We start from the raw sequence: 10,447 nt of genomic DNA, 5'->3' as shown, positions 1-10,447 counted from the left end.
ATTTTCTGCAAACAAATTCAGATAGAATGACCAGGTTAAGCAGGTTTTGGGTCAGATATGAGTATCCGATGGCCACTACTACCAAGGGGACAGGTTGTTCTCGTGTGAGAACAGGAGACTGTGACAGAAATCCTCCAGGAGGACTAAGTCGACATCAGGAGATGGGCTGGGTGAGCCATCCTGGGCAAGGGGTCAAATCTCCCTGTTCACAGTTGCATCACCATCTCAATAACCTCTGTCCAGAACCCTTAGAAACAGCCTGCAATGGGCCTCAGGGATTCTAAGCTCACAGCCCAAGAACTTTCTAGGAGGCAAACTACAGTTGTCTGGATGCTCTCATTAAAGGACCCAGGTTGCTGACTGTGGAGAAGAGGTAGAACACTGGGAGAGAGCTATGCATGGAGTCTGCATGCCCTGGAATTGAAACCTGTTTGATGCCACAGAGAATCTTGGCTATTCTAAGAGTTTGCTCATGAATAATCTCCCTCTTGTCTATGGGAACAATACAAGCAATTCAAGAGCATGTATTTCTGGACGAACTCTTTCCTAGTCTATTCATCTCCAAATGGAAACGCCATTGAGAACATGAATGACAGAGATGCCTATATGGATGCTGTGGCCTGGACAAGCATGGATGTCAAAGGGCAGAGCTGAGGTTTGGGATTGAAGAAAAAGTAAGCACGTGGCGACAGTGATCCTCCAAGGTTCCAACCAGGAGGGAGCAAACACCACCGGGGCACATGCTGCTGAGCTTGCTGTGAAATGGTCACAACTCTGTTCCATAACAAATAAACAATATGAATTCTAACTCCTGCTTACAGCTCAATTCAGGATTTTGAGTCTACAACCACAAGTCTGTAGGTCTGGCACGTAGCAATGACTTCACTCATCCTCAGTGGGGATAGGAGTACAAGGACAGAGCAGTCACCAGGGGCAGAGATGAAGGTTTACCTGCTCTCAAAAGGGATCATTCTGTACATAAACTGCCCACCAATCTGCTCTGGCTTTCTGAGCATAAGCAGCTCCTGTATGCTTGCAGTCAGACATGCCAGCCACAACTGGAGCCTAGAAACGTTCATCCAGGGAACTCTGTTCTGTGAAACAGCAACCACTTTCGACAGAAATGCAGATGGGCATGCCTCACTGGGACCCTGAGTGCAAAAAGTCCGAGGGGAGAGACCAGGAACTTTGAGGCCATGGGGCACTCCTGAGCTGGAGTTCTATCCTAGAACCTCAATGAGGTGCGGACCCTGCTCAGGGACGAAGCACACCAATCCCTTCCTAGTGGGAGATGTTGTGCAGGGCCTTTAGAAGTTCTTGTTTGCAGACCAGAACTTTTCTACTGATATTTGAAATTCTCTCAACACAATTTGTTACAGAAGAAAAGTTTTAAGTATGAATACCCATAGCAGCCACATCACTGGCATGTCTGCTGAAAACAAGTGGACTGAGCCTACAGACAAGGGGCAGGCCAAGGAGTGGTCTCTGATTGCAATGCACACAAGGTGGGGTGACCTGGGAGAGTGACCTTGTTGAGCCTCAGGATCCTCTCCCCAAGGTGGGGACAGAATCTCCACCAGGAGAGGTCCAGTGAGGGTTGCATGGATCAGGACAGCACAGGGTCTAGCACAGCACAGATGCCCATGAGATTGGCCTTCATAGCTGTGTGTGAATCGCTGTGTCCTGGGATGACTCTGCACATCTCTGTACCTCTGTACAGAGGAAAAGTGCATGGTCTCACCAAGAAAAGGTGCCTGCTGATCTATAGCACTGGGGGGACAACTGTCATTGCCAATTCTACTGCAGAACATTGAGAAACAGGGAAGGGCATCAGGATTTCATGATTTTCCTATAGAATGATTTGATGAGTGAAGGTGCCTCAAACCCAAAAGATTCGTGCTGAGAGAAAGTGTAAAAGTTCATTGAAGCTCAGATTCAAGGAAATTGGACTTTTTCTCTGCCCCTCCCCATGAAGCCATACTCTAGGGCTCCTACTCAGCAAGAGGCACTCTGCTTGTGATGACATGAGGGATCCCTCAGCCTCACTCAGATACTGAATAGATTCCTGTCTTGGTGCAAGATTATGGAGGCTTTGCATGAGAAAAAAATGCCGAGTTTAGACACTGGATTAAAAGTACAGACCTCATATGAGCACAAATCAGTGCTGTTAAGCAGAAGATGAAAACCACACCATGGACACAGGTGCGGGACTGGACTGCTGTGGTTAGCACCAAGCTGCTTCAGAGAAAACAGAGTCTGCCGACCAAGGATACCTAGTATCAGAGAACTAAGGAAACATTGTACAGACTGCCAAAGCTTTAAGCCTGAGAAGTTTGGAGGATGCTGTTCAAAATTGCAACTGTTGTTAAAATTAAGAACATCACAGTGACTTGTTCAAGAAGCCTCTCCAAGAGAGATGGTGGTGGCTCGGTGTTTGCCATCCTGCCTTCCCATCCCCTCCTTCCCTCTCTTGACGTCAAAAGCTGCACCTTGAAAGTGGGCCTGGTGACAGCCAAGGCATTCCCCCATTTGATGACTATGAACAAATCCACCCAAGAGCCACATCCAGACCGAGATAAGTCCCCGGGGCCTGAGTGCACAGTGGTCTGTCTCACCCAACACAGGTGCACCAACCCAACACTACAGAGGCCACCTGGGAGACCAGTGGAGTGTTCCCGTTCACAATGGAGCACTCACTGTCTACAACAAGAGCAGAGCAGACAGGCTGTTTCTCCAGTGAGGACCAGGTGCTCCTAGAATGGGACCAGTCAGAAGCTTCTGGAAGAAGTGCAGGAGTCAAACGTACCATGAGAGTCTTGTGAGACATCTTGATCTTCAATTTCTGGAATCTCCCTGATGAGACTGGAGGGAGGGAAAGGTGGGTGAGAAACATAGAGGGAACAGAAAGCCCCTTTCCAAGCTGTTCCAAAGAGGAGGCTTCCAGAAGTGGCTGTGCTGAGCAAGGGGCCACCCACAACTTTGTCCCTGTCTGGGGAAGAATGGCTGCTAATTGTGCAGACAGGATGCTATGTCTTCCATTTGAGGAGGTTCCTTGCTGACCACCTGGAGTAGACGAACTGAACGTTAACACAGGGCAGCTTGCATGTGAGGAAAAATGAAGTGCTCATATGAAGCATGTGGCATACAAATAGCCAGGTAAAACAAAAACCCCACTGCCTTCACTGAGAATAGTAAGTATGTGTAGATATATAATATTTACACATGAATCATCTACAGCCAAATATTAAATGTTATTAGATCTATGTGCTTGTAGACTTCTTTATGCTTATTTGTACTGCTTGAAGTCAATGAAAAGTAAACATGCAAACAGAACTCTCATCTTCTTGGAGAAAGAGTGTTAGGTTTGAGGTGATAGGTGAGTAGCAGAGATATTGAAAGGGCATGGAGACAGAAGCAGAGAGAAACAGAGGATTTCCTCTGTGATGAGGTCATTAGGGACTCAGCCTGGAGAAATGACTCAGTTGGCCCACTAGTACCCATGAGTATTTGGAAAACAAAAACTGGCTTCAACAGATTTATGTAAATTACATGCAGAGTCAATGAATTCCCCTTGTGGGATACTGGAGACTATCACAGCTTTAGCCGTCAGTCTTATTCTCAGTGCTGAGGCACTAGTTTCTGTCAGGTGGTTTCATGTGATTAATGGGGGGCAGAGAAGCTCATGAGAAGAGGAGACCTGTGAGCAGCACCCTGCCCTTCACTGCACGTGAGAGAGGCAATGATGGCAAGGAATCCCTGGAGAGGCTCCTTCATGGAGTCAGCCTGCTGCAGGTCACTACATGGAAAAGGTAGGGAGAAGTGGAAACCCAGACTGGTACCCTAATGATGGCAGACAGCAGTGCTGATGGGGTACCGCTGGGTTGGCTCAATGGATGGGAGATGCACAGTGGCACTGCTCTTCTTCTCTGGACCTGGAGTCTGCCCGTGTCAGCACTAAGCTCACTGCCCAGGGTTCCTAAGACTCACCTGGAGTATGATAGGGCTTGTGCTTCCTCTTGCACTTCATCATTGTCATGTTCCTTTTCTGCAAAAGAATTCAAATAGGCACAGTCATCTAGGATGATCCCCTCAAAGCCTGTACAATGCGCTGTCCAGCGCTAGCACAGCACACCAGTATCCTCAGTGTCACTGCCAACTCCTCAGATAGGAATTGTCTAGAGGGTGGAGGTCATTTCTGAGGGAACTAGCTTGTTCATTTTTCTTTGACACATGAGGTAAACCTCCCTATTCCTCCAGTCATCACACCAATAATTGCTGACCTGATTCCCTACACAAATGAAACAAATTTTCCCAAGTGTGGGTGCTGTAGCATAGCAGGTAAAGTTGCTGCCTTTAACCCCAGGATCCCATGTGAATGCCGCTTCAAGTCCTGGCTGTTCTACTTCTGATCCAGATCCCTCTAATGCACCTGGGAATGCAGTAGAAGATGGTCCAGTACTTGGGCCCTGCACCCACATAGGAGACCTGGACGAAACTCCTAGTTCCTCCCTGGGTCTCTTCCAGTCAATGCCGTTGTGGCCATGTGGGGAGCAGACCAGAGTATGCAAGAGTTGCCTCTCTCTCTCTCTCTCTCTCTCTCTCTCTCTCTCTCTCTCTCTCCCTTTTTCTCTCTCTAATTCTGCCTTTCATAAGGTAAAATAAAATCTAAAATAATATTCTCTGGTGATGCTTGGTTCCTAGTGTGATTCCTTTCCATGAGAGGAAGTGCAGTGCCCATGGTTCTCAAACAAGCTATCTTGGTAGTTTGTGGTTTACCATATTTTGTGCATTGAGGATAAGATAAAATGTGGAACAGGTGACTTTTCAGTTCTAGGTATCAGAGTGCATGTGTGCAGCACAAGAGAAAACTTGGCTACTCATGGAATCTCTAAGCACAGGTCTCAGACTTGCAGCCTGGGGACACACTACTAAAGGAATGACAGAATATTCTGTACGTGTGGTAGGTGAAATGATGCCAACTTTGAAGGGACAGACAACGTGGTTGGGTTCAATGAAACAGGGGGAGTATCTTGACTGCAATGGAGACGAGCATGCTGCTGGCTCTGACAGGAAACAATGTCACATGACAGGGACGGGAACTGACTCATGTGATCAACACTGCAGGGGGCAGAGGGGTCTGCTTCATTCAGAACAGATGGCAGAGACAAGCATGAGATGTGCTGCTTAGGTTAGTGTGCATCTGTGACATTCTTCTGGCAATGACTGAGCACTGGAATCTGAGTGACAAAGCCACACAAGGAATGGGAGGACAGCAAGGCTGGATGGGCCAACCACACCTGTGCAACAGACTGGTTGAAAAAGAACAGATGCTGAGAATGTCTCAGACCATCCCATGTCCAGGAGCCCTCTCAGTCAGGTAGCAGTGAGGAGTGCAAGGATAGTGCGGGCTCCTTGGCAAGCAGAGGGGGTTGTATCACCTCACAGTGGGGGACTCACTCATGTCCTGCTGCTCCAGGGAGCACCAGCTGCTCCACATGGAATGGTCAAGCTCAGAAACGACTGGAGAAATCGAGGGAGTGAGGTAGCACTCGTCCAGTGAGTCATCTGGGTCTTCCTGCTCTTGCTCCTCTGGGAGCTCCCTGCTGAGATGGGAGGGCAGAGACACTGAAGACATGCATCACAGGTACAGAAGTGACTTTGTCATCAGACTACAGGTTAAAATATGTGAGGGATTTTCAAAGGGGGAATATAGAGGGAAACAATACAAAAGGGAACGTTAGGAACAGAGCCATTTCATCATTGGCTGAATGTTCCAAATGGCTGTAGTCACCAGTTTCTCCAGCATTTCGATTCCCTAGTAGTCCATGCTACACTGTCTGCTCTGCCTCCGAGTTACCTGGAAGTGTATGTGACAACTTGCTCTTGTACCTCCACTTCGTGATATTGATTTTCTGCAAACAAATTCAGAGAGATTGACCAGGTTAAGCAGGTTTTGGGTCAGATATTGGTATCCAATGGCCACTACTACCAAGAGGACAGATTGTTCTCGTGTGAGAACGGGAGACTGTGACAGAAATCCTCCAGGAGGACTAAGTCGACATCAAGAGATGGGCTTGGTGAGCCATCCTGGGCAAGGGGTCAAATCTCCCTGTTCACAGTTGCATCACCATCTCAATAACCTCTGTCCAGAACCCTTAGAAACAGCCTGCAATGGGCCTCAGGGATTCTAAGCTCACAGCCCAAGAACTTTCTAGGAGGCAAACTGCAGTCATCAGGCTGCTCTCATTAAAGGACCCAGGCTGCTGACTGTGGAGAAGAGGTAGAACACTGGGAGAGAGCTATGCATGGAGTCTGCATTTCCTGGAATTGAAACCTGTTTGATGCCACAGAGAATCTTGGCTATTCTAAGAGTTGCTCATGAATAATCTCCCTCTTGTCTATGGGAACAATACAAGCAACTCAAGAGCTCTCTACCCAGGCCCTTTAGGATTTATGTATCTAAAATCTAGGAGTGTTGCTATAGTACTGACTCATCCTATCACACTGATCATGGTGAATAAGGGTAGAGGAGTTTCTATAGAAGGCTGAATGAACTCTATAACACCTCATATAAATAAATCTATGCAGTTATAGAGAAACATTGAACACTGATTTTGTAGGGACATTGCTGGATTCAGCTATGTTTTTTGAACTGTACAGGAAGTACAGTATAAAAGACTTTATGTCTTGGTTTTGAGATGATTGCATAGCTAAGATAAGCTGTCTTAAAGGAGACAGAGACTAGGGATGGAAGTAGGGAAACTAGGATCACAACTTGGCCCACACATGGGAAGTGTTACCCAAAGCCTGCATGGGGATAGAACTCCAGGGATACAGTAGCAGAACAGAATGATATCACTGCAGGTGACAGCAGGCATTATTTCTAAGTTAGAGTGTCTGAAAGGCACTTCCTACACAGGGCCTCTGTATGTTCCCATAGGCTAGGGTGCAGTGAGACAAACTGCATCTGAGGGGAGGGAAGCTCCTTGACTCTCCTGATGTCTATGTTCAGTGCCACAACCTGGACCCTGACTGAAACCAACTTGTGTCTGCAGGGCCTGTGCTCAAAAGCAACCCTCCACCTGAGAGTCATTGTGTACAAAGAATGGAGAGGCTACCTGGGAGAATGGTGACAGGTTCTTCTTTCTTGTGCGAAGAAGCGTGTCCCCCGTCTACACCTAGCACACCGTGGGTGTCCTCAGCATCAGGAGACATTTGCACAGTGCCCTCAGGCAGGCAGGAGTCACTGGGCAGGTGGTCAACAGCACCAGTGATAGATGTTTCCTGCTGTGAACTTTGTGGGGTTTCCATTTCATCCACTTCCAAGAACTCCCTGAGAAGCCAGGTGGGATAAGGATGACAGAGATTAAACCAAGAAGGAAGAGACACCAGGGAGTTGGCTGGTTTGGATGGGGTGCATAAGGGATCGGTCATAGACAGCATAGAGGCGGTTCCCTCCACTCTGGACACCGTGTGGCTGCCTAGGAGGAGAGGGCCTGGGAAGAGATCAGCCTCTGCTCATCACACTCAATACACAACAGCTAATGAGGAAGCAGCCTCCACTGTCGCTGCATGGCACAGTCACAGCACAAGCACACATTGACAGCCGCGCGGGCTGACACCCTGTGCTCAGGTTGGGTTGTTGCAGTGTCCTGCAGCCATGTGATCAAGGTTTTAGGGGCTTGGCAGATTCTAGAGATGTGCTACCTTCTGGGCCTTCTCTTAACCAAGTCACAGGACAGCAAACATGGTTTGCAGAGGTGCTTTTCTGCAGTTGAAACTGGCTGGATTCTTCCTAACTGCTCCCTTTGCACATTGCCTCTTTGCTAGTTTTCTCTGATGAGAACTTCAGCGAACTCTGTAGAAAGCAGATGCCCATCTTCCTCTGCTTTTCCAGAAAGCACAGAACAGGGGTTCTGGAATTTTGTTTGCAGGCAACACCTAAGGCTGTGAGTTCATGATGGATCCTATTAGCAACTCGGACCAGGACAACAGACAACTACTTTAACAGGGGGATTTCCTAGTTGGCAAGGAAGGACTCAACACAATCTGCAGTTGTGTTTCTGCATGCATCTCAACTCCATGACTTCTCGGCCCCTTTTCTGTTCTTTAGGAGACCCTGCGCATCCTTCACCCATTTGTTGCCAGCTCCTAATCATTCACTATTACCTGTCAGCAACAGGTCCTTGTGCTGGTGTTTCCTCCTCTTCAATATTTTCTGTAAACAAATTCAGAAATGTCCAATCAGATATTATAACCCCCCACCCCACTACAATCAAGGTGGCCTCTGTGTGCATATGAATATCTACACATGTGCCAATAGTGTGTTTAGAGAAACACCTTGCCATTCTCTTGTGGTCCATCAGGCTTTGTGTCTCTGCACTTGGAGATCAGAACCATGGCAGATTCTGCCTGAAACTAGGCCAACATCCTTTGCTCCCATATCACTGGAAGCTTCTCAAGCTTCCCTGGGACTTCTGCCTATTATCCCTCATCCTGCCACTAGTGGGAGTCCAAGGCATGGGTTCTATGTTCCCATGGGTCTCACAGAGAACCTCCATCTGTCATGAAGAAGCAAAGAACCCGACTTCCATCCCTCCCTCACAGGCCCTCCATGTTTTCTCTGCTGTATCATTAGAGGAAATTCTCTCTGTGTTATGAGTTCCCTTCTCAACAGCTTTCCTCATGGAAGTTCTACTAACTCTAGTGCTTGGTCTGGCACTCCCAGGGAGAGGAGGGCCTTTGTTGTATTGGGAAACATACAAAAAACAGCTCCCACCTTTGATGGTTACATCTGCTCTGCCCCAGATTTTTGGTCCATCTAGTGAATGAGGAGAGAGAAATCTTGGATGGAGAAAGCAATCAGCTGTCTACCATTTGAAAACCACACTGAGCACAGAGCTGGAGGCTTCCATTCAACTTAGCTCAGTGACTTTGTTCAGCCTAACAGTGGCCTCACTTCACAAGGTCTTTCTGGTCTTGATATGAGGATGGACCCTGCCTCTTGCCCCAAAGGCCAACCACAATCAGGAAGGGAGGAGAGCTTTGGGATACTGCAAACTTGAAAGACTTCTCTGCCCCTATCTGTTTTTCCCAAGCAGAGCTGACCTAGTCATGGCACACATGTTCAGTACCAAGAAGAGCTGAGGCAAATGCCCATGGCAGAGATGAAAGCATCTGAACCCCTGAGGCTTCTCACATGACAGCCTGTGCCCAGCTTACCTGCTCCAAGCAGGTCCTCAAGGCACGCTGACAGCCGAACAGCCTCAGTGAGCAGTCGTCGGAAGCCCTGCCCCGTACAGGTCCCAGGGTCATGCACTGTGAGCACGTCCTTCAGGTACTGCTGCAGGATGTGGGCTAGATTTCTCCCCCTTTGGACCTTTGGACGTAACTGGGAGAGTTCTTGGTCCTGATCTTCAAGGATGCCACGGCAATGCCTAAGGTGCAAGCGTGGAGAAAGTTCTAGATGGGAAGGGATGAGTGTTAGGTTCTCTGTGTTTCAACAGATTTTCATAACAATGCCTTATAGAGCCCTCCACCAGCATCACCACTCAGGTTTGGAGAAATACCTGTGCCAGGAAAAGCAAAGGGCAACACAAGGCCTTGCTCCCAGTTTTAGAGAAAGATCTTGTCACAATTCCTGAGATTCCATTCAGGTCATGTTCTATCAAGAGTGCAAGGATTCTTCCTTCCTCGCCTTCATAAAGGTGCTAATTCAGTTCCTCCTTCCAGCCACAGGCATTTCCATGTAGGAAGACACACAGTGTACAGTGCAGTGACTGGGAATCATGGTGCACGCAGGGGTTACATGGCAAGAAACAAGAATGAAGGTCTGGCAGGGCCAAGCTGAGCATCAGTCTTCTATATCAGGAGGTGATGGTGACTAAGGGTAAATGAGGATTGATTGCAAGATGACCAAACAGAGGAGCCCAGCATCCCCTGCTCCTTCGAGAAGACCCAATGCAGCTCCATCTCGAGGTGAGTGCCCACAGAAAAACACCTCCACACTAAGGGAACCATGAGAATATGGGAGCAAGAGAGAACAGGCATAGTGCCACTGACAGAGGACCAAAGCTAACTGGTGACTGGATTCTCAGAAACACAGCCACGGGGATTTCCTGTGGCAGAAGAGAGAGTAAACAGGAGGGCCCCATGGGAGCCCATCCACCTGGACACCTTACTTACAGACTCTCTGCACTTGCAGCTCTGAATTCAGATTCCTCTGCTCCCTCCTTGTTTCATAACGTCTGAGACACAGGGCTTTGCTGTAAATCTCTGCCCTTGTTTGGCACAGGCTGGCTCAGTTTTTGATTTGGGCTGCCCACTAGTGAAACACATCCCCACCTGCCTGCCCTACACAGAGAGCCTTACCTGAGCAGCTCAGCAGACCTGGGCTGCTTTGGCAGGTGCTCTCCACGTGTAGCTTCTTGGTCAACATGGACTCCAT

The 10,447-nt window shown here is 48.3% G+C and overlaps 1 protein-coding gene across 1 annotated transcript; it reads right to left on the bottom strand.

Moving 5' to 3' along the window:
- Positions 1-316: 316 nt before the first annotated feature.
- LOC103345827 (NBPF family member NBPF9) lies at positions 317-10,447 on the bottom strand. Its single transcript, XM_089299368.1, has 9 exons — positions 10,372-10,447; positions 9,223-9,462; positions 8,170-8,218; positions 7,119-7,333; positions 5,858-5,912; positions 5,458-5,603; positions 3,988-4,045; positions 2,807-2,862; positions 317-492 (listed from the first exon to the last, which is right to left on the bottom strand). Exons 1-9 carry the CDS (start codon positions 10,445-10,447, stop codon positions 317-319), a joined length of 1,071 nt encoding a protein of 356 aa, XP_089155494.1.

The sequence above is a fragment of the Oryctolagus cuniculus genome, chromosome 7, assembly GCF_051225735.1.
Source record: "Oryctolagus cuniculus isolate XC-2025 breed Fujian yellow rabbit chromosome 7, ASM5122573v1, whole genome shotgun sequence".
NCBI lineage: Eukaryota > Metazoa > Chordata > Mammalia > Lagomorpha > Leporidae > Oryctolagus > Oryctolagus cuniculus.
This window is presented reverse-complemented; position numbering and strand designations above follow the sequence as displayed.

What these genes read in the sequence shown, in the direction of transcription:
- LOC103345827 (XM_089299368.1), bottom strand. Translation starts at nt 10,447, where the DNA reads ATGGAGTCCATGTTGACCAAGAAGCTACACGTGGAGAGCACCTGCCAA. An exon ending in GTTGTCACATACACTTCCAG is followed by an intron (nt 5,604 to 5,857) that starts GTAACTCGGAGG and finishes CTCCCATCTCAG; the next exon opens with CAGGGAGCTCCCAGAGGAGC. An exon ending in TGTCTCACAAGACTCTCATG is followed by an intron (nt 493 to 2,806) that starts GTACGTTTGACT and finishes TTGTTCCCATAG; the next exon opens with ACAAGAGGGAGATTATTCAT.